This window comes from Dendrobates tinctorius, unplaced genomic scaffold, assembly GCF_039654945.1.
Source record: "Dendrobates tinctorius isolate UK_male_01 unplaced genomic scaffold, ASM3965494v1 ptg000103l, whole genome shotgun sequence".
In the NCBI taxonomy this organism is placed as follows: Eukaryota; Metazoa; Chordata; class Amphibia; order Anura; family Dendrobatidae; genus Dendrobates; species Dendrobates tinctorius.
In genome coordinates, this window is record NW_027361771.1 from 21,169,332 (window position 1) to 21,191,569 (window position 22,238).

General features: G+C 42.7%; 2 protein-coding genes across 6 annotated transcripts in view; one reads left to right on the forward strand and one right to left on the reverse strand.

The window, feature by feature from the left end:
• The window catches only part of CENPX (centromere protein X), a 33,805-nt gene extending 16,920 nt beyond the window's left edge, over positions 1-16,885 (reverse strand). The window contains exons 1-2 of one of the 2 annotated variants that reach the window (XM_073588130.1): positions 16,737-16,864; positions 14,288-14,339 (exon numbers count right to left, since the gene is read on the reverse strand). In XM_073588130.1, the coding sequence (XP_073444231.1) occupies positions 14,288-14,339; positions 16,737-16,772 (88 nt within the window). In that variant the 5' untranslated portion in view covers positions 16,773-16,864. Of the gene's footprint in view, positions 1-14,287; positions 14,340-16,736 lie in introns of both variants that reach the window. The other variant, XM_073588129.1, reaches the window with a different exon arrangement.
• The window catches only part of LRRC45 (leucine rich repeat containing 45), a 72,123-nt gene continuing 66,702 nt past the window's right edge, over positions 16,818-22,238 (forward strand). Inside the window, exons 1-7 of one of the 4 annotated variants that reach the window (XM_073588126.1) lie at positions 17,044-17,151; positions 17,838-17,921; positions 18,498-18,763; positions 18,847-18,908; positions 18,983-19,053; positions 19,356-19,534; positions 19,818-19,946. In XM_073588126.1, the coding sequence (XP_073444227.1) occupies positions 18,532-18,763; positions 18,847-18,908; positions 18,983-19,053; positions 19,356-19,534; positions 19,818-19,946 (673 nt within the window). In that variant the 5' untranslated portion in view covers positions 17,044-17,151; positions 17,838-17,921; positions 18,498-18,531. Of the gene's footprint in view, positions 17,152-17,837; positions 17,922-18,497; positions 18,764-18,846; positions 18,909-18,982; positions 19,054-19,355; positions 19,535-19,817; positions 19,947-22,238 lie in introns of those variants that run through there. The other 3 variants (XM_073588128.1, XM_073588125.1, XM_073588127.1) reach the window with 3 other exon arrangements.

Genomic DNA, 22,238 nt, shown 5'->3' on the forward strand with positions numbered 1-22,238 from the left:
AAGGTGCAGGCTTTATTTTGAAGTGTAGGGGTGTGCAGTATGAGGTCCTGCAGCAGCTGAGGTGTGCAGTATGAGGTTCTGCGGTGCAATATGAGGTTCTGCCCCACCCTAGGTTTGATCCTGGCTATGCCCATGGTGTGAATGTAGCCTGAGGATCTAGGCTTTGTCTTAGCTGAGATAAGTCATAGTGATTTTATATATATATATATATGTTATGGACAGCGGAACACGCTAAAAAAATATAAATAAAGCGTGTTCGCCGCCCGGGGTCCACCGTGCGGCAGGTGTGGTAACCGCTGCTAGAGAGGCAGAACACTTAAACGGTAGTGTGCACAGGGTTCTGAATCACCCAAGTGCAACCAAGCAGTCTCTGTTTTAGGAACACAGAGCTGCACAGGAAAACAATAGAAAAGGTACGCTGAACTTGTTAAGTGCTCAGGATCACAGCGGCACACGTACGCTAGTCAGAGACCGGAGTAGTTTGGTAACGTCACTACAACTGAACAGACTTACCGTAACTGAAGGTGTGCACGGCGTCGCCACTGCGAACGCCAATACGGACTGCAAGCGCAATATAGCAGGCGCAAAGCAGGACGCTGGCTGCTGCAACAGATGGAGCTTGAGCGCGCTGACGCTAGCGCTGCTACTGGCTGACCCAATCACTCACACACTCGTAATAACCAAGGAGGGGGATATTTAATGAGTCAGTCACCAGTCCAAGCATCCATCATCAAACACACAGCAGCAAGTATAGAAAATACTAGCGAATGGCAGAACAGCCATGCGCACTTTTTATAGCGTACGGGACCTTCCGATAATCTCCAGAGCAGAACCAATGAAATCAGGAGCAGGACCTGAGCACTTGACTCCTGAACTCCAATGAGAGCTCATCCCGTGAGCATGCTCAGAAGCAGGGAAAAAGGACTTAGCCTCTGGAGACAAATGTGAGAATCTGGTTCTCAGCATAGGCATAGAAGGACCCAGATTCCTAACATATATATATATTACACATACACAGTACAGACCAAAAGTTTGGACACACCTTCTCAAAGAGTTTTCTTTATTTCCATGACTATGAAAATTGTAGATTCATTCTGAAGGCATCAAAACTATGAATTAACACATATGGAATTATATAATTACCAAAAAAGTGTGAAACAACTGAAAATACTGTATGTCTTATATTCTAGGTTCTTCAAAGTAGCCACCTTTTGCTTTGATTTCTGCTTTGCACACTCTTGGCATTCTCTTGATGAGCTTCAAGAGGTAGTCACCGGAAATGGTTTTCACTTCACAGATGTGCCATGTCAGGTTTAACAAGTGGGATTTCTTGCCTTATAAATGGGGTTGGGACTATCAGTTGTGTTGTGCAGAAGTCTGATGGATACACAGCTCATAGTCCTACTGAATAGACTGTTAGAATTTGTATTATGGTAAGAAAAAAGCAGCTAAGTAAAAAAAAACGAGTGGCCATCATTACTTTAAGAAATGAAGGTCAGTCAGTCTGAAAAATTGGGGAAACTTTGAAAGTGTCCCCAAGTGCAGTGGCAAAAACCATCAAGTGCTACAAAGAAACTGGCTCACATGAGGACCGCCCCAGAAAAGGAAGACCAAGAGTCACCTCTGCTGCGGAGGATAAGTTCATCCGAGTCACCAGCCTCAGAAATCGTAGGTTAACAGCAGCTCAGATTAGAGACCAGGTCAATGCCACACAGAGTTCTAGCAGCAGACACATCTCTACAACAACTGTTAAGAGGAGACTTTGTGCAGCAGGCCTTCATGGTAAAATAGCTGCTAGGAAACCACTGCTAAGGACAGGCAACAAGCAGAAGAGACTTGTTTGGGCTAAAGAACACAAGGAATGGGCATTAGACCAGTGGAAATCTGTGCTTTGGTCTGATGAGTCCAAATTTGAGATCTTTGGTTCCAACCACCGTGTCTTTGTGCAACGCAGAAAAGGCAAATGGATGGACTCTACATGCCTGGTTCCCACCGTGAAGCATGGAGGAGGAGGTGTGATGGTGTGGGGGTGCTTTGCTGATGACGCTGTTAGGGATTTATTCAAAATTGAAGGCATACTGAACCAACATGGCTACCACAGCATCTTGCAGCGGCATGCTATTCCATCCGGTTTGCGTTTAGTTGGACCATCATTTATTTTTCAACAGGACAATGACCCCAAACACACCTCCAGGCTGTGTAAGGGCTATTTGAAAAAGAAGGAGAGTGATGGGGTGCTACGCCAGATGACCTGGCCTCCACAGTCACCAGACCTGAACCCAATCGAGGTGGTTTGGGGTGAGCTGGACCGCAGAGTGAAGGCAAAAGGGCCAACAAGTGCTAAGCATCTCTGGGAACTCCTTCAAGACTGTTGAAGCTCATCAAGAGAATGCCAAGAGTGTGCAAAGCAGTAATCAAAGCAAAAGGTGGTTACTTTGAAGAACGTAGAATATAAGACATATTTTCAGTTGTTTCACACTTTTTTGTTAACTATATAATTCCACATGTGTTAATTCATAGTTTTGATGCCTTCAGAGTGAATCTACAATTTTTCATTGTCATGGAAATAAAGAAAACTCTTTGAGGTGTGTCCAAACTTTTGGTCTGTACAATATTATATAATACACACACACAATTGTGGCCAAAAGTATTGACACCCCTGCAATTCTGTCAGATAATACTCAGTTTCTTCCTGAAAATGATTGCAAACACAATTTCTTTGGTATTATTATCTTCATTTAATTTGTCTTAACGGGAATCTGTCACCCCTTTTTTGAGATATCATATAATGATATTCAATTGTGTGTCACAAAAGGATTCTCTTAGTACTTTTGATTCCCCCTGACCCCGCACCTTTCATGCATAAATACTTTTTTTATATCGGTTCAGATGTATGTAAACTGCCACGGTCCGCTCCGATGGGCGGGGCTTATTCAACTGCTCCCCCCCTTCCTGTCTTGCTCTACACAAGAAGAAATGCGTAGAGCAAGACAGGGAGGGGGGAGCAGTTAAATAAGCCCCACCCAGCGGACCGGACAGAGGCAGTTTACATACATCTGAACCGATATAAACAAGGTATTTATGCATGAAAGGTGCGGGGTCAGGGGGAAGCAAAAGTACTAAGAGAATCCTTATGTGACACACTGAATGATATCATTATATGATATCTCAAAAAAGGGGTGACAGATTCCCTTTAAGACAAATTAAATGAAGATAATAATACCAAAGAATTTGTGTTTGCAATCATTCTCAGGAAGAAACTGAGTATTATCTGACAGAATTGCAGGGGTGTCAATACTTTTGGCCACAACTGTGATATAGATATATATATATATATATACACACACACGCACACATACACACACACACTGTACAGACCAAAAGTGATATCTCAAAAAAGGGGTGACAGATTCCCTTTAAATGAAAAAACACAAAAGAGAATAAAGCAAAAAGCAAAACATTGATCATTTCACACAAAACTCCAAAAATGGGCCAGACAAAAGTATTAGCACCCTCAGCCTAATACTTGGTTGCACAACCTTTAGCCAAAATAACTGCAACCAACCGCTTCCGGTAACCATCAATGAGTTTCTTACAATGCTCTGCTGGAATTTTAGACCATTCTTCTTTGGCAACTTGCTCCAGGTCCCTGATATTAGAAGGGTGCCTTCTCCAAACTGCCATTTTTAGATCTCTCCACAGGTGTTCTATGAGATTCAGGTCTGGACTCATTGCTGGCCACCTTAGAAGTCTCCAGTGCTTTCTCTCAAACCATTTTCTAGTGCTTTTTGAAGTGTGATTTGGGTCATTGTCCTGCTGGAAGACCCATGACCTCTGAGGGAGACCCAGCTTTCTCACACTGGGCCCTACATTATGCTGCAAAATTTGTTGGTAGTCTTCAGACTTCATAATGCCATGCACACGGTCAAGCAGTCCAGTGCCAGAGGCAGCAAAGCAACCCCAAAACATCAGGGAACCTCCGCCATGTTTGACTGTAGGGACCGTGTTCTTTTCTTTGAATGCCTTTTTTCTCCTGTAAACTCTATGTTGATGCCTTTGCCCAAAAAGCTCTACTTTTGTCTCATCTGACCAGAGAACATTCTTCCAAAATGTTTTAGGCTTTTTCAGGTAAGTTTTGGCAAACACCAGCCTGGCTTTTTTATGTCTCGGGGTAAGAAGTGGGGTCTTCCTGGGTCTCCTACCATACAGTCCCTTTTCATATCAGATGCCGACGGATAGTACGGGTTGACACTGTTGTACCCTTGGACTGCAGGGCAGCTTGAACTTGTTTGGATGTTAGTCGAGATTCTTTATCCAACATCCGCACAATCTTGGGTTGAAATCTCTTGTCAATTTTTCTTTTCCGTCCACATCTAGGGAGGTTAGCCACAGTGCCATGGGCTTTAAACTTCTTGATGACACTGTGCAGGGTAGACACAGGAACATTCAGGTCTTTGGAGATGGACTTGTAGCCTTGAGATTGCTCATGCTTCCTCACAGTTTGGTTTCTCAAGTCCTCAGACAGTTCTTTGGTCTTCTTTCTTTTCTCCATGCTCAATGTGGTACACACAAGGACAGAGGTTGAGTAAACTTTAATCCATGTCAACTGGCTGCAAGTGTGATTTAGTTATTGCCAACACCTGTTAGGTGCCACAGGTAAGTTACAGGTGCTGTTAATTACACAAATTAGAGAAGCATCACATGATTTTTCAAACAGTGCCAATACTTTTGTCCACCCTCTTTTTTATGTTTGGTGTGGAATTATATCCAATTTGGCTTTAGGACAATTCTTTTTGTGCTTTTTCATTTAAGACAAATTAAATGAAGATAATAATACCAAAGAATTTGTGTTTGCAATAATTTTCAGGAAGAAACTGAGTATTATCTGACAGAATTGCAGGGGTGTCAATACTTTTGGCCACAACTGTATATATTTGTGTGTGTGTAATATATCACTGACTTATCCCAGCTAAGACAAAGCCTAGATCTTCAGGCTATATTCACGCCATGGGCGTAGCCAGGATCAAACCTGGGGGGGGGCAGAACCTCATATTGTTCCGCAGAACCTCATACTGCATAACTTTCCCAAATTCCTATGAAAAATATTCAGCACATTCTGCATTGAATTACTGTACCCAATTTATTATATATTTTAGGAGTCGGAGTCGGTCCATTTTATTCCGACTCCACAGCCCTGCGTACCCGTAAAAGAAATTAAAATGTTGCAGATTTCAAACAGGTCAGTTTACGCGGAGTAAAAAAAAAAAAAGCACGGCAGACACAAGATCTCTATAAATCCCATCCACTTTGCTGGAAATGTAAGACGTTGCGTTATTTTGTGCAACGTAAAGAATCATCACGGGAACATTTCCTCGTACAGCCAATACCCGCACCCTCCGTTCTGCTGATGACCTGAGGTTAGCATCCTCAATAATCAGAACCTCCCACTCCCGTCTCCAAGACTTTACACGTGCTGCGCCAATTCTTTGGAATGCACTTCCCAGGTCAATACGATTAGTCCCCAATCCCGACATTTTTAAGAGTGCCCTGAAAACGCATTTATTCAGACTGGCCTATCGCCTCAACATATTAACCTAATCTATCCCTGTGTGGCACAGTCAAAAGTTTTCCTATAACCAGGTTCCCCGCATCATGTTCCCACATGCTTTATGCATCTATTAGCCCTCTGTGTCTGTACTGTTACACACTTAACATTATGGCTGGTCCATACAATCAGGGCAACTGTTACCACCCACCATTCGTGTCTCCCCCTTTTCCCTCATAGATTGTAAGCTTGCGAGCAGGGCCCTCATTCCTCTTGGTATCTGTTATGATCTATGTGATTATTTTTATGCTGTATTGTCTATTGTCTGTACAAATCCCCTCTGAAATGTAAAGTGCTGCGGAATATGTCGGCGCTGTAGAAGTAAAATTTATTATTATATTATAATACCAAGTCCAACTCATGCGAACGGAGCTGGATCCAATCGCAGCAGTTTAACTTCTTTAACCCCTTTCTGACATCATACATACTATCCCGTCCATGGGACCCGGGCCCCTATGCCCATGGACGGGATAGTACGTCTAGCGCGATCAGAGTCGCCCACGTGGCGAGCGCCGCTGATCGCGGCCGGGTGTCAGCTGATTATCACAGCTGACACCCGGCACAATGTGTCAGGGGCGGTCACGGACCGCCCCCGACACGTTAACCCCTTGCACATGATCGCGGTGTACCGAGGGTTAAAGGGAAGCATCGGCAGGAAGGGGGCTCCCTCCGTGCTTCCCTGAGCCCCCCACAGCAGCGCAATGTGCAGCGCTGCTGCGGGGGGCTCTTTCCCTGCAGGCCCCCGAATCCAAGATGGCGACGGGGGCCTTCGGGGGCCTGCAGGGAGCTGGCTTCCTCAGTGCCTGCAAAGCGCAGGCATGAGGAAGTCTGCAGTAGTGCCTGTGATGTGACAGATCAGCGATCTGTCACAGGACAGTGATGTCCCACCTGGGACTATGTAATAAAGTTAAAAAAAAAAAAAAGTGTTAAAATAATTTTTTTTAAAAATCGCCAAATAAATTAGAAAAAAAAAAAAAATATTCCCCCAATAAATCCATTTTTTGGAAATAAAAGAAAAAAAACACAAAAAACAATAAAAGTACACATTAGGTATCGCCGCGTCCGTAACGACCTGCCCTATAAAACTGTCCCATTAGTTAACCCCTTTAGCGAACCCCTTAAAAAATAAAAAACGAAGCAAAAAATAATGATTTATTATCATACCGCCACACAAAAAGTGTAATAACGCGCGATCAAAAAGACGCATATAAATATCCATGGTACCGCTGAAAACGTCATCTTGTCCCGCAAAAAACGAGCCACCATACAGCATCATCAGCGAAAAAATAAAAAAGTTATAGCTCGCAGAATAAAGCGATGCAAAAATAATTATTTTTTATATAAAATAGTTTTCATTGCATAAAACCACCAAAACATAAAAAAATGACCTAAGTGAGGTATCGCTGTAACCGTACCGACCTGAAGAATAAAACCGCTTTATCAATTTTACCGCACGCGGAACGGTGTAAACGCACCCCCCAAAAAGAAATTCATGAAACGCTGGTTTTTGTTCATTCTGCGTCCCAAAAATCGGAATAAAAAGCGATCAAAAAATGTCACGTGCCCGAAAATGGTACCAATAAAAACGTCAACTCGTCCCGCAAAAAATAAGCCCTCACATGACTCGGTGGGTCAAAATATGGAAAAATTATAGCTCTCAATATGTGGTGATGCAAAAACTATTTTTATAATAAAAAGCGTCTTTTAGCGTGCGACAGCTGCCAAACATAAAAACCGCCATAAATAGTAAATCAAACCCCCCGTTATCACCCCCTTAGTTAGGGAAAAATAATAAAATAAAAAAAATGTATGTATTTCCATTTTCCCATTAGGGTTAGGGCTAGGGTTAGGTCCAGGGCTTTGGGTTAGGGCTGAGATTAGGGTTAGGGGTGTGTTGGGGTTCGGGTTGGAGTTAGAATTGGGGGTTTCCACTGTTTGGGCACATCAGGGGCTCTCCAAATGCAACATGGCGTCTGATCTCAATTCCAGCCAATTCTGAGTTGAAAAAGTCAAATGGTGCTCCTTCCCATCCAAGCTCTGCCATGCGCCCAAACAGTGTTTTACCCCCACATGTAGGGTATCCGCCTACTCAGGACAAATTGCAAAACAACTTTTGGGGTCCAATTTCTCCTGTTACCCTTAGGAAAATAAAAAATTGGGGGCAAAAATATCATTTTTGTGGAAAAAAATGATTTTTTTATTTTCATGCCCGGGCATTATAAACTTCTGTGAAGCACTTGGGGGTTCAAAGTGCTCACCACACATCTAGATAAGTTCCTTAGGGGATCTAGTTTCCAAAATAGGGTCATTTGTTGGGGTTTCCACTGTTTAGGTACATTAGGGGCTCTCCAAAGGCAACATGACACCCGCAGACCATTCCATCAAAGTCTGCATTCCAAAACGTCACTACTTCCCTTCTGAGCCCCGACGTGTGCTGATACAGTAGTTTTCTCCCACATATGGGGTACCAGCGTACTCAGGACAAATTGGACAACAACTTTTGAGGTCCAATTTCTCCTGTTACCCTTGGGAAAATAAAAAAAATGGTGACTAAAAGATCATGTTTGTGGAAAAAATACAAATTTTTTATTTTCACGCCCGGGCGTTATAAACTTCTGAGAAGCACTGGGGGGTTCAAAGTGCTCACCACACATCTAGATAAGTTCCTTGGGGGGTCTAGTTTACAAAATGGTGTCATTTGTGGGGGGTTTCCACTGTTTTGGTACATCAGGGGTTTTCCAATCGCGACATGGTGTCCGATCTCAATTCCAGCCAAAAACGTCAAATGGCGCTGCTTCCCTTCCGAGCTCTGCCATGCGCCCAAATAGTGGTTTACCCCCACATGTGGGGTATCAGCGTACTCAGGACAAATTGCACAATAACTTTTAGGATCCTGTTACCCTTGGGAAAATAAAAATTGGGGGTGAAAAGATCATTTTTGTGGAAAAAATATGATTTTTTAATTGTACCGCTGTACGTTATAAACTTCTGTGAAGCCCTTGTGGGTTCAAAGTTCTCACCACATATCTAGATAAGTTCCTTGGGGGGGTCTATTTTCCAAAATGGGGTCACTTGCAGGGTGTTTCCACTGTTTAGGTACATCAGGGACTCTCCAAACGTGACATGGCGTCCGATCTGAATTCCAGCCAATTTTGCATTGAAAAAGTCAAACGGCGCTCCTTCCATTCTGAGCTCTGCCATGCGCCGAAACAGTCGTTCCCCCCCACATATCAGGTATCAGCGTACTCAGGACAAATTGCACAATAACTTTTGCAGTACAATTTCTCCTGTTACGCTTGGTAAAATAAAAAAATTGAACCTGAAGTATTTTTTTTGTGAAAAAAAGTTAGATGTTCATTTTTTTTTTTTAAATATTCAAAAAAATTCCTGTGACGCACCTAAAGGGTTAATAAACTTCTTGAATGTGGTTTTGAGCACCTTAAGGGGTGCAGTTTTTAGAATGGTGTCACTTTTGGGTATTTTCTATCATATAGACCCCTCAAAGTGGCTTCAAATGTGATGTGGTCCGTAACAATATAATGGTGTTGCAAAAATGAGAAATCGCTGGTCAATTTTTAACCCTTGGTTCCAAAATTGTGCTGATGTAAAGTAAACATGTGGGAAATGTTAGTTATCAAGTTTTTTGTGTGCCGTATCTCTGTGATTTAAGGGCATAAAAATTCAAAGTTGGAAAATTGCGAAATTTTCACCAAATTTCCGTTTTTCTCACAAATAAACGCAAGTTATTTGAATGAAATTTTACCACTATCATGAAGTACAATATGTCACGAGAAAACAATGTCAGAATCACTGGGATCCATGGAAGCGTTCCAGAGTTATGACCTCATAAATGGACAGTGGTCAGAATTGTAAAAATTGGCCCGGTCATGAACGTGCAAACCACCCTTGGGGGTGAAGGGCAGGGCTGTGGAGTCGGAGTCGTGGAGTCGGAGTTAGTTTTGGTTAGAGTCGGAGTCGGTAGAAATGTACCGACTCCGACTCCAGCTTTAAAAAAAAATGTATTAATATTTCATAATTGAACTTTCATATGAATTTTATAAATGTTACTCAAATATATATGTTCTATCAAACTATGAACAACAGTGATAAGCAGTTCTGCTGTAGATAGAGACATTTCTTACTTCTTGTGTGTCACTGTTCTCCACTGCCCTTATCTAATCTTATACTTGGTTAACCTCATGCTGCCCCAACCCCCCTACTTACAATGTATGAAAGTGAAAATGTGTTGCAAATTCTTAGTAGTAAAGCTCCTCCTCTAGACTAGATCATACTAGGTGTGCGTCTTCCAAGCATCTCACAGCTGCCTGCTACTCAGAAGAGGAAGACTGTAAGAAGTATTATCCTTTCAACAAACTTTGCATCAGTTAACTGTGAGTACATGAGGAATAATAACAGTATTACTGACCGCTATATCAGTTGTACGACCTGGCAATATTTTTGTACAATTGTTTTTAGGAAAAACAATTGTCATTTGGATTGTGAATGCAGAATTAAAAACCTGAGAATGTCAAAGAAGCATCACATTAAATCAGCTGTATTTGAACATTTCACCATCACTCAAGATAGAAAACATTATGTCTGTCAGTGTATGACAAATGATCCAGATGAAAACAAATGCTGTGAAGCCAAGATGAGTGCATATTCAGGCAAAGATAAAAATGCTCCTACCAGAGCTTCTAATCTAAAGAGACATTTACAGCGCTTTCATCCAGAAGTACTGAAAGCAGTGGATGAGAAAGACTGCATCCAAACCAATGAACCAGTGCCCAGCTCTTCCAGCCAAACAAAGGAGCAGAGAACTTTGCAGCCATCAGTTGCAAGATATTTTGTCAGTGACAAAGTTACTGTGACAATGACAGTAGATACATTTAAAAAACAGATCATAGAGCTTGTTGTAAAGGATAGTGTGCCTATTTCATTATTTTCACGACCAGCTTTTGTGTGTCTGAATGGGGAAATGGCCCGCAAGCTTGGTGTTTTTCTGGAGAGAGAGAGTATTAGAAAATTAGTAATCGAAGAAGCTTTTAAACAAAAGGAAGAACTTAAAAAAACTCTCAAGGGACGCTTTCTGTTTCTTAAAATGGATGCCTGCACACGTCACAGAGTGAATTATTTTGCCATCAATGTCCGATTTGTTTGTGACAAAAATGAAATAGTTACCAAGACATTGGCAGTAAAAGACACCAAAGCTCATCACACCAGTGAGTTTCTCCAGGTCTTGGTGGAAAAGGTTCTGCAAGACTATGAACTTAAAAAAGAGCAAGTTCTTTCTGTCGTAACTGACAATGCTTCAAATATGATAAGTACTATTAAGCTAATGAATGAGAGTAATGATGGTGACCAGCAGCTAGAAGAACATTCTGGGTCCACAGACACAGAAATGTTTGAAATAGAGGAACACAGTATTGTAACTGAGGAGCAAACTGAAGTTGCTTCAGATGAACAGCAACATGATAGTTTAGATGATCTTGTTGAAACTGTGTCAATATCTTCTTTCATTCATCACATGCGCTGTGTTGTGCATACGCTACAGCTGGCTATAAGAGACAGTCTGCAAGATGAACATGCTGCTGCACTGATTGGCAAGGTGAGAAAATTGGCTACTGTTGCCAGAACCCCTAAAGTTGACTCAATTTTGAAGAGACGTGCTGGAAAAGGGGCAATTATTGATCAAGCCACACGATGGGGCAGTACTTACTTAATGATTCAGCGCTTGGTTGAACTGAAAACCTTTCTTGTAGACATGGCTAACCCTCAACTGACGCTAAATGAAAGTCAGTGGAATCAGGTGACTGAGCTGGAAAAATTGCTAGAGCACCCATTTACAGCGACTAAAAAATTACAAGCAGAGGACTTAACTCCCGGTATTTTCTTAAAGGAGTGGAAGAACCTGATGTTTCGCCTGTCCCAAAGAGGGTTAATTGCAAGTGGCATTGCTACATCAATGAAACGGAGAGAGGAGCTACTATTACAAAATAACATTCTTTTGGCAGCTGTTTATGTAGACCCAATGCATCGGATTCTTCTAGATGATCAACAGCTAAGTAAAGGAAAAGAAGCTCTGTTTGAAATAGCAGTAAGGATGAAAGGGTTGCAGAACAGTCAGGAGGAACAAGAAGAATTTGGTCGTCCTGCCACATCTTCACCCTCATCATCAACTGATGAAGAATTTAATTTCGAAAAATATTTGGATCACAAGGACCGTGCAAAGCGTTCCCGCATAGAAGAAGAGTCATCCCCATCAAGGAACACAGCCAGTACATTTCAGCAGAATTTTTCATGTGCACTAAAAGAAATTGAGAAATTTGACCGTTCATCAAAAATAACAGTGCAACAAGCGATTCCTCTGTATCCTGACATTGTCAGAGATGTTGCCCGAGTGGTTACTGCTTTGCCACCAACACAAGTTAGTGTAGAGAGGTTGTTCTCTGCTCTCAAAATAATTAGATCAGATTTGAGGGCATCCATGAAGGAGAATCTGACAGAGGCAATACTTTTTCTGAGGACAAATTTATAGATTTCTTATTATTATCTGCATAAAAGTGTTTATTGCATATTTACTTACAGTTTAGAAAAGTTTATAAAAGTTATTTGCTATATTCTAATTGTATTCTAATAAATGTAGTTTTTGCTCTAAGCGGTCTGATTACTTATATGATGGTGAGAAACTGAATAAGCACGATGTTTAATATTTTACAACAGTAAATTTGTTGTTATGAATTGGCCATTTATGAAGGAGTCGGAGCCGGAGTCGGAGCCTGATAAAATCCAGGAGTCGGAGTCGCAACTGTGGCTTACCGACTCCACAGCCCTGGTGAAGGGGTTAATATAATTGGTGATAGCGGCATTTAAAAGGATTCTGTGGGATAGACAGTGTAGCGTAGGGACGCATGTTGCATCATGATTAGGTTCTCAACATCTGCAGCTGGGTAAGGGGTAAGATTTAGGGTCAGCATAATGCGAGTCTGGTCCCCCGGCTCCTGTCCCATACGTGGCTTCACCTTTTCTCTTTAATTACTGTGATTGAGAAGCCTTACATAATTGCTATGGGTCATTATTCCGCATATATATTGATATCTGGGGGTAGCTATCATGGTAGATTGCCACAATATATAAGGGATGTCCCCCCCCCCCCCCCGAGTATTAGGGTTTGTTCTCACGTTCAGTATTTCCAGCAGAAACATTTGCTCAAATACTAATGTGTTGGCAGGAAAAGCGCAGCATAAAATACGTGCATTTTTACAAGGGCTTTTGATGGGTTTTTCCCACTCATTAGTATGGGTAAAATCTGCAACCAAATAAGCAGAAAGAATTGACAAGCTGCAGGTTTAAGGCTGGGTTCACACGTAGCGGAATTCCCGCGAGAATTCCGGAATTCCATTCCGCGGGAAAATTGCATTTTAAATTCCCGCGGAAAGACTAGCAATTTGCAAGCGTAATTAGCTTGCAGAATGCTAGCGTTTTCCAAGCAATCTGTAGCATCGCTTGGAGAACTGATTAACAGGTTGGTCACACTCGTCAAACATAGTGTTTGACTACTGTGACCAACTTTTTACTATTGAAGCTACCTATGCGGCATTAGTAGTAAAAGATCTAATGTTAAAAATAATTTAAAAATGTTTAAAAAAATCGGGTTATATTCACCTTCCGACGTCCCGCGCAGCGTCCCCAGGCCTCCGCCATGCTCCGGCAGGTCCCGTTCCCAGCGATGCATTGCGGCAATGACGTCGCGGTCTTGCGTGACCGCTACAGTATCGCGAGACGTGACGTCAGCAAAGGTTATCGCAATGCATCACAGGCAAAGGGACCTGCCACGTGTATCGCTGAAGCCTGGGGACGTTGCGCGGGACGTTGGAAGGTGAATATAACCCGATTTTTTTTATATTTTAGTTCTATTTTTTACAGGGATATGGTACCCACAGCCCGGAGGACAGTCTCCTCTCCTTCCGGACCGTGGGTTCCATCCACAAATGTCATTACAAATATGTGTGTAATACTGGATACATCGTACAGTTTTTGGTTCTGATGTAGCTTAACTTGGATCCTTTGCTCGTGCTCATATTGGTTTTTTTTTACACATAAATTACCTATTTAGCCATTCTTTACAGGAATAATAGTGCAGATGATTGTCCGCTAGTATATGGTCAGACCATTAGGGTATGTGTACACATTGTGGATTTTGCTGCGGATCCGCAGCGGATTTGGCACCGCTGATCCGCAGCAGATCCGCAGACAGTGTACAGTACAATGCAAATCAATGGGATTTAAAAACCGCAGTGCACATTCTGCAGATTTTTCTGCGCGGATTTGCTGCAGCGTGTCAATTCTTTCTGCGGATTCCGCAGCAGTTTGATACCTGTTTCATTGTCCAGGTGTCAAACTGCAGGGGAAAACCGCTGGCAAATCCGCAGGTAAAACCGCAGGTCACTTTACTGCGGATTTACCTGCAAATAAGCGGAAAAATCCGCAGATGAATCCACATTGTGTGCACTCACCCTTACACTGTACACCTGTAGTTTCAGCCGACAATGACTAAACAAAACGTGACCATAGTTTTTGCAGACAGGTACCATCTGACTTCCATATGACGATCAGATGAAATGGCTGTCTACTGTCGGCTGCCATTTATCTAGTGGGTATAAGCAGGTGTATGGTCATTACTTTTAGTCTTCTCTTCTTCCAGGTGCATGTTCAGCAGTTTGGAGACTAGGCTCTGTAAGAAAAAGAGTGGCCATTAACCCTGTCAGGACCAGCCCCTATTAAGGCCAGAGTTATTAGTCCCAACTTTAGAGACAGATATTGTTGGGAAGTGCTTGTACACACACAATGTAGTTTTTGAGACCTTAACATTTGTTTTGTGTATAGCTCATCGTCTAGGAGACCGACCACCACTACCGTCTAGCCTTCACGTTTTTTTAACATTGTGCTACAGCTGGCTGCATCACTGGAGGACAGTGTTTACATGCTAGACAGTCACAGTGGTCGGTCTCCCAGGCAACATAAACAAGCCATAATATCTCTTCTTCCCCTGAGTCAGTGCTTGCTATCTTTGGTATTATATGTTGGGCCATTTCATGTGCGGTATAAATAAAACTTTCATTAGTGGGCACCTCCATCTACACCATGTGGAAGTTTATATTTCACAACATTAGCGGAATAAAAGCATTTTTCATGTTGAAATAATCATTTGAGTCCCCACATTAAGGCCAGTTTCACACGTCCTGATATTTCCGGTACCGGAAAAACCAATACCGGAGATATCAGTGTCCGTGTGTGTACTACGTGCGGCAACCGTGTGCCACCCTTGTGCGGCATCAGTACCATAGGGATGGCCGACGGGGAAGAAGCGCTACTGTAAGCGCTGTTCCCTGGCGGCAGGTGCTGAACGCGGCTGTCATCCAATCTCCCCTGCTCTGCCGCGATCAGCGCGAGCAGAGGAGAATGAATGAATGAAAAACTGACCTGCTGTGACCTCCGGACTGTGGAATAATGCAATTGATGAGGTCACTGTGACAAAGCTTGAACTGCCGTGACCTCATCACTTGCATTCTCCCACGGTCCTGAGGTCACAGGAGTTCATGCTGGCAGCGAGCACAGACTTAGTGACGTCACCGCTAGTCACTGAGCCTGCGCCAGCTGCTTCTAATTCAGTCCCCAGTAGTGGTCACATTACCACCTCTCCAGCTGTAAACTGTACATTCCCCCGATATGGATTACGGCGTGGGACTGAACGCCGGACAGATATGGTATATTGTTGGTTTATTATTTTAATTTTTTTTGCAGGAGATCGAGGGTGTTGCTTGAATTAGCAGTACAATAAAGATGGCAAAACTGTGTGGTGTATGATTTCATTAAAATAATTTATTCTTACTGTGTGGTGTTTATTTAACCCTTTACCAAGTATAGCATTAGTAATGGATAGGTGTCTTATTGACACCTCTCCATTACTAAGCCGTGGGCTTGATGTCACCTTACAATACAAAGGTGACACCAACCCCACAAACATTAACACCACTTGCCACCGCTACAGGGCAAGTGAGAAGAGCCGGGCAAAGCTTCAGAATTGGCGCATCCAATAGATGTGCCTTTTCAGGGCAGCTGCAGGCTGCTGTTTTTAGGTTGGGAGGGGGCAATATCCATGGTCCCTTACCAGCCTGAGAATAGCAGCCCAAACTATTGAGTTTTGCCGGGTTGGTTTAAAAACATAGGGGGAACCCATATCGGGTTTTTCATTCATTCTCCTTCGGCAGAGCAGGGGAGAATAAGGACAGCTGTGTTCAGCAATTTCCACCGACGAACAGCAGCTTACAGTAACGCTACGTCTTTGGCGGCCGTCTGTGCACATGGAGGATAGTGTGCACTGTTCTCTGTGTGCGGCATGTTTTGTGTCCCGTGTGTCCAGGTGAAAATGGACATTTCTGCATGTTTTGGACACGGTCCGTGAAAACACACTGACATGTGAACAGTCCAATTTATTTGAATGGGTCTATGTGTGTCAGTGTCTCCGGTACGTGAGGAAACGGTCACTACACTGACGTGTAAAAGGGGCCTATGGGTGTGTGCACACGCTGCGGATTGTCCTGCGGAATTTTCAGCGCGGATTTGTGTAAATCCGCAGGTCAAAAGACCTGCGAGTTATCTGAAGATTTTCTGTGGTTTTGCCTGCGGGTTTCCCCTGCAGTTTGACACCTGTCATGGAGCAGGTGCCAAACCGCAGCGGAATCTGCACAAAGAAGTGACATGCTGCGGTTTTGAAACCGCAGCAAATCCGCGCGGAAAATTCTGCACCGTGGGCACTGCGGATTTCTATTTCCATTGATTATAATTACTGTACACCGCAGCCCGCAGGACCAAAACCGCTGCGGATCCGCAGCAGAATCTGCAGCGTGTGCACACAACCTAAAGGTCCAGTGACGGCAGAAGGATGCTGGCATTCACTGCTATGGGGACACTGGGGCAGCTTGCTCTTGGTCCCATAGGTACGTCATCATGGATGTATGCAGTATTCTGTGTCAGAACACACACTCCATGGCGGGACATGCAGGCACACCACACAGAACTTTATGCTTAGTAAGCACCTCCATGACAAGAGAAGCAACGTAACACTTGCCTTACGAAACTCCACCGACTCTTCTTCCCGCTCCATCCTTTCTATCTGCCGCGCAGCCGTTCTCCTCCTCTAATCTGTCCACGGAGCTGAGCGAGCAGCTGATTGGTGGATGGACCTGTCAATCATAAACGTCTCCAGCAATCAATCTCCCACGGTAAATTTCCAAACAGAATTCTAAACACAAGAGCGCGCACTGTAATGCATATATTTGTCTCCACAACTTCTAGTGACATCACCGAGGTCGGCCATGTTTCCGAAGATAAAAGGCTACTTAGTTTTTATTAGGCGGCTTTGATAAAATGGCGTCAGTAATGGAGTCATTATCTCTCTGTAGTCTTTTGGGTCTGACAGATTGAGCACAGTGCCTTCCTGGTTACATGTTATGTGTACATGGAGAAAACGATAGCTGGTACAGGTAAGTGGCTGTCTGGGGTGTTATTTCCATACAGTGCACCAGTACAGTATGTGTATATATATATATATATATATATATATATATATATATACACGCACTCACACTCTGTGTAGGGTCTTATGGCAACTTGTGTCTATAGTGCCACGACTAGACTGGTAGTGCAGTGTCTGCAGCCATGCAATGGCCATCTGAGCAAACCCCATAGAAGTGAAAGGGAGTCGGGTGGGCATGTGTTTCCACTGCAGGTAATTGTTGCTCTGTCTATACCGCCACGGTGGGGTTATTATGGTGAGTGCAGGGTTGGGTTCAGTGTTTGAGGTCATAGTTGTTAGGGCAGTAATCCCACCTAATGTCAGTTTGGGGGACCAGTTTGCTGTATGAATGGAAATTATAGACACCCACTATTCATCAGCTCTCCGCAATCAATGATTAAATGAGCTACACCGTTGCTACACACTTAAAAACATCAATTTTTTTTTTATATAAAAAAACGTATAAATCCATTACCATTGACAAGGTGACCTTATTTCAGAAGGGTCCATGGTTCTGCAGCTTCGCCTCTCCATGTTCCGTAAACAACCTGGGGAAGACACAGATCCAAATATAATTGGCTCTAATTAGAATAGACCTATTAGGATGAGCAGATGTCAGTAGAAGGCTTTCTGACAACTCAGCATTTCCTACAGATCCCTGTGCACCTTCATGGCAGGTTCATACTTCACATGGACATACCTGTGACTGCTCAGGTAACATCTGGGTCACTGGAGCAGGCAAGTGGAAACAAGTATATAACAATCACTTAGACGCTGTGAATTTTCACCATTGTCAATGCTGCAAACCTGCAGGAATATCCATATGCTTGCCATGCAGAAATCTGCTGCACATGGACCTACACTTTATATTGACCCTCTTAGGGTATGATCACAAAGGTCAATTTGCTGCAAATTTTTTTCGGCGAAAAATCAGCAAGGTGGTTGAGATTGCCCCTCACCTCATCCACGTTTTTCATTTAAAAAATCTGCGTGGCTTTTATCCCGTGATGCATTTATTTAAAATCTGCAGCAAATCCTACTAGTGCAGCATTCACACATCCGTATGTCACTCTCTGGGTAATGACTAATGCGCGGACTGGCTGCGTGTCTCTTGACCCAAATTGTTGCCTCCTAAGCATATATAAGGTTCTCAAGTTTGGATCGAAAGGTCTGCGGTAAGTTCCTGCGTCACAGTGTGTACTCGGACTACGTCACATGAATGGGTGCATTTTCATGTACTGGTAGTGTGTGATACTCATAAGTCATTTTTTTCTTAATACACCTCATACTTGTCACTGCTTGGTTTTCCTGAAGGCGGAAGAGTTTGAGTCCTGCTAGCACTTAAGTGATGGATGAACTGAAACGGTTATATATCATGCTGTGCCAGGAGAAGGGTGCAGAACCCCAAGATGCAATACTAAAGGAATTACAGAAGATGAAAGAGTCCTGTGGACAAGGGAAACTGGATTTATCCACCCAGAATCTCTCCATGGAGTCATGCCAGGTCCTGGGTCTCCTCCTGCAGAATGATGTTACCTTCTCACATGTCCTCCTCAGTGACTGCATGCTCAGCGAAGATGGTAAGTGCCCAACATTGCCAAAAGTATGCGCGCTAATGTACTTGTCATTACGCATTATTGATAGTCCTTTTGTGTTTTTACAGGTTTAAAACTTATTTTGCAAGGCCTCCGCAATAATGCTGTAGCAAAGAACCTGGACCTGAAGGTCAGTGTGAATTTATTCGACTTTCCAGAGGTTTTTCATGGCTTTCTGGAGTAAGACAGTCTGTTTTCTTCCAGGGTAATAACCTGCGTGGTGAAGGTGCAGAAGCATTGGGAAAGCTCTTGAGACACAACACCTCTGTAACCAGGTCCGTGATGTCCGGATTCTGTCTGTTAGCTAATGGTAGTGTCATAGTAGTCCTTACATCATTATTATATCATTAGAGAAATAACCTTTTATGCTTCAGACAGAGAATGATGAGATGCTGAAATCAGAATCATTTCGAGGTTTTATGTTTCCATGTACTACTTATTTATGGAACGCACATTACAGGGTTCATCTGCCGCATAATGTACAGGAACCAGTATGCCCAATTCTTCCAGGTCATCATTATGTACACAGACCAGGTCTACTGCTAGTCGGTTTTTTAATGTTTGCTGTTTATTCCAGTCTGACGTTGGAGTGGAACAACCTCGGCATGTGGGAAGATGGATTTTCCCTTTTGTGCGATGGACTTAGCTGTAACCAAACTCTTCAAAGATTAGATCTCCGCAACAACCAGATCAACCATAAAGGGGCAGAAGAATTATCCACAGCAGTGAAACAGAACCTCACTCTACGAGAATTAGGTATGGAGTACACAAGTTTCCTATTGGCGATGTTGGCAGGGTCGTTAGTAATTCGGTGATCCTCCTGATAAGGCTGAGACATATGTGGTGACATTTGAGGGTTAGCCTGATGCAACATTCAGTTTTATATCTGATTGAAGCCGAGCAGAAGACTGGCGGCCCTATATGTAGATGTATATCTTGACTGATGCATACATACACAATCATAAGACTAATACTCCTATGTACTCTGCAGCCAGATAATAATAGACAGTCTTTGGTACATTGGTATCGCTCCCCACAGACTTGCGATGGAATAATATTGGTCTCCTGGGTGGACGTGCCCTTCATGACTGTCTTCAGAGCAATAGAACCATACTGAAGATGGAGCTGTCAGGAAACAACATCCCCAGTGACATCTTAAAGGCTATTGGTAAGAAAAGCATATAGAATCGTAGAGTTGGAAGGGACCTCCTGGGCCATCTGGTACAACCCCCTGCTCAAAGCAGGATTCGCTAAATCATCCCAGTCAGATGCCTGTCCAGCCTCTGTTTGAAGACTTCCATTGAAGGAGAACTCACCACTTCTCGTGGCAGCCTGTTCCACTCATTGATCACTCTAACTGTAAAAAAGTTTTTTCTAATATCTAATCTGTGTCTCCTCCCATTCAGTTTCATCCCAATGCTTCTAGTCTTTCCTTGTGCAAATGAGAATAAAGTTGATCCTTCTACAATGTGACAACCCTTGAGATATTTGTAGACAGCTATTAAGTCTCCTCTCAGTCTTCTCTTTTGCAAACTAAACATTCCCAAATCCTACAACCTTTCCTCATAAGACAGGGTTTTCAGACCGGTCACCATTCTGGTCGCTCTTTTCTGAACTTGCTCCAGTTTGTTGATGTCTTTTTTTAAAATGTGGTGCCCAAAACTGGACACAATATTCCAGATGAGGTCTGACCAAAGAGGAGTACAAGGAGTACAGGGCAATAATGACATCATGTGATCTAGACTGTATGCTTCTGTTAATACATCCTAGAATTGCATTTGCCTTTTTTGCTGCTGCATCACACTGTTGACTCATATTCAGTCTGTGATCTATTAGTATCATGAGGTTGAGCTGTTTGATCCTAATCAAAAAATGAATTACTTAGTTGACTATTTGTGGTGACTCCATGTCTCCTAACTTGCTGGCTTATTTCCTATGAATATGTAATATCTACCTGCAATTGAGTGTCTCCCTGTAATATAGAATTAGAGACTAGGGGTATGTGCTCATGTTATGTATTTGGTGCAGAAATTTTTGCACCATTTCTTGGCAGAAATATGCAGCATAAAATACGTGTCTTTTTAATGCGTTTTTTTTTTTTACATGCATTTTTGGTGTGTATTTTTCCCCACTCATTATTATGGGTGAAATTTGCAGCAAAAATGCTGAAAGAATTGACAAGTGTCAGATTTAAATCTGCACGTCAAAAATAAGCAATGTGTGCATATTTCAGAATTCTCATTCACTTTTCGGTCATTTGCAAACCCTTTCGGTTTGTGACAAATCGGTGCAGAATAAGAATAAACGCCATCAAAATGTGAGAAACCTGCAACATGTGCACAGGCCATAACGCTATGTTGACATGCTTCAGAAAATTTCTGCTGCAGATTTGGTTACAAACCTGAATGTTTTCTTTGCGGATTTTATTGTGGATCAGGCTTCAGATTTGCATTGAGTAGGGTGAAAATATAATGAGCCTGCTACAAATTTGCACTCCCCACCACACTTTCATTTCCATGCATCTTTTTTTTCCAGAATGTCTGACTAGGATTTTGAAAATCCAATTTCTTTGTATTCTACTGTAAATTGCTATGGATTTGTGGTGCGGAATCTGTACCGCAAATCCGTGACAAGTCTACAACGTGTACTTGGCCTAAGTAGAGTAATAAGGAATACTGTATCATCTGATGGTCAATTAAAGCAAGCACGGGAGTAGGTACATTGCAAATCCAGTTGTTCCTTCTACAATATAGAGTATTGTACAGATATTTATGAAGTTTATACATAAGTCAGTGATATTCAGCATGATGATTAATCAAAGAACAAAACATGCTTAGTCCAAAGATGCTTTATCTAGTCCGAGCAGCCTTTGATAGACCTGACCCATCCAACAACATTGGCCATAGTACTGTATTCTCCCCCCCCCCCCCCTCTCCTTTTTGTATAGATATTTTTTTCCATGGCAATGAGCCAGCTAGCTTTATTCCTAAACTCTCTATGCTCTTGACAGTTGGGGTCATATACAACTGTCTGGCTATGGTTATTTCAGTAGGGCCTACACGCATCAGGTCTTCAAATACCTAAGGATGTATTCAATGGGTGTAATGTTAACAGTGATCTTATGCACAGATGTGATTAGATCGGTAACCCCGATCTAAAATCAGACTAGTTTAAAACATGAACACATTTTAAGCATTAGAACCGCATCATTGCTTTTCATGTCCGGTGCATTGAGGACTACCCTGTAGCACAAGCGGAGTTGTCAACACTGTGCAGTAGACACAGGTGTGGGAACCTGTGTGCTTCACCAAGTCTCTTAGGTTCTTATTTATGTCCCATGATATCTCTGCTTCTCCTCCCATTATGCTTTAGATAACAAAGGAACGTCTCCTGTTCTTTAACCAGAGTGAATATATATGTAGAAGCCATCAGTAGGAAACAAAGCCTTTTGCTATAGAGG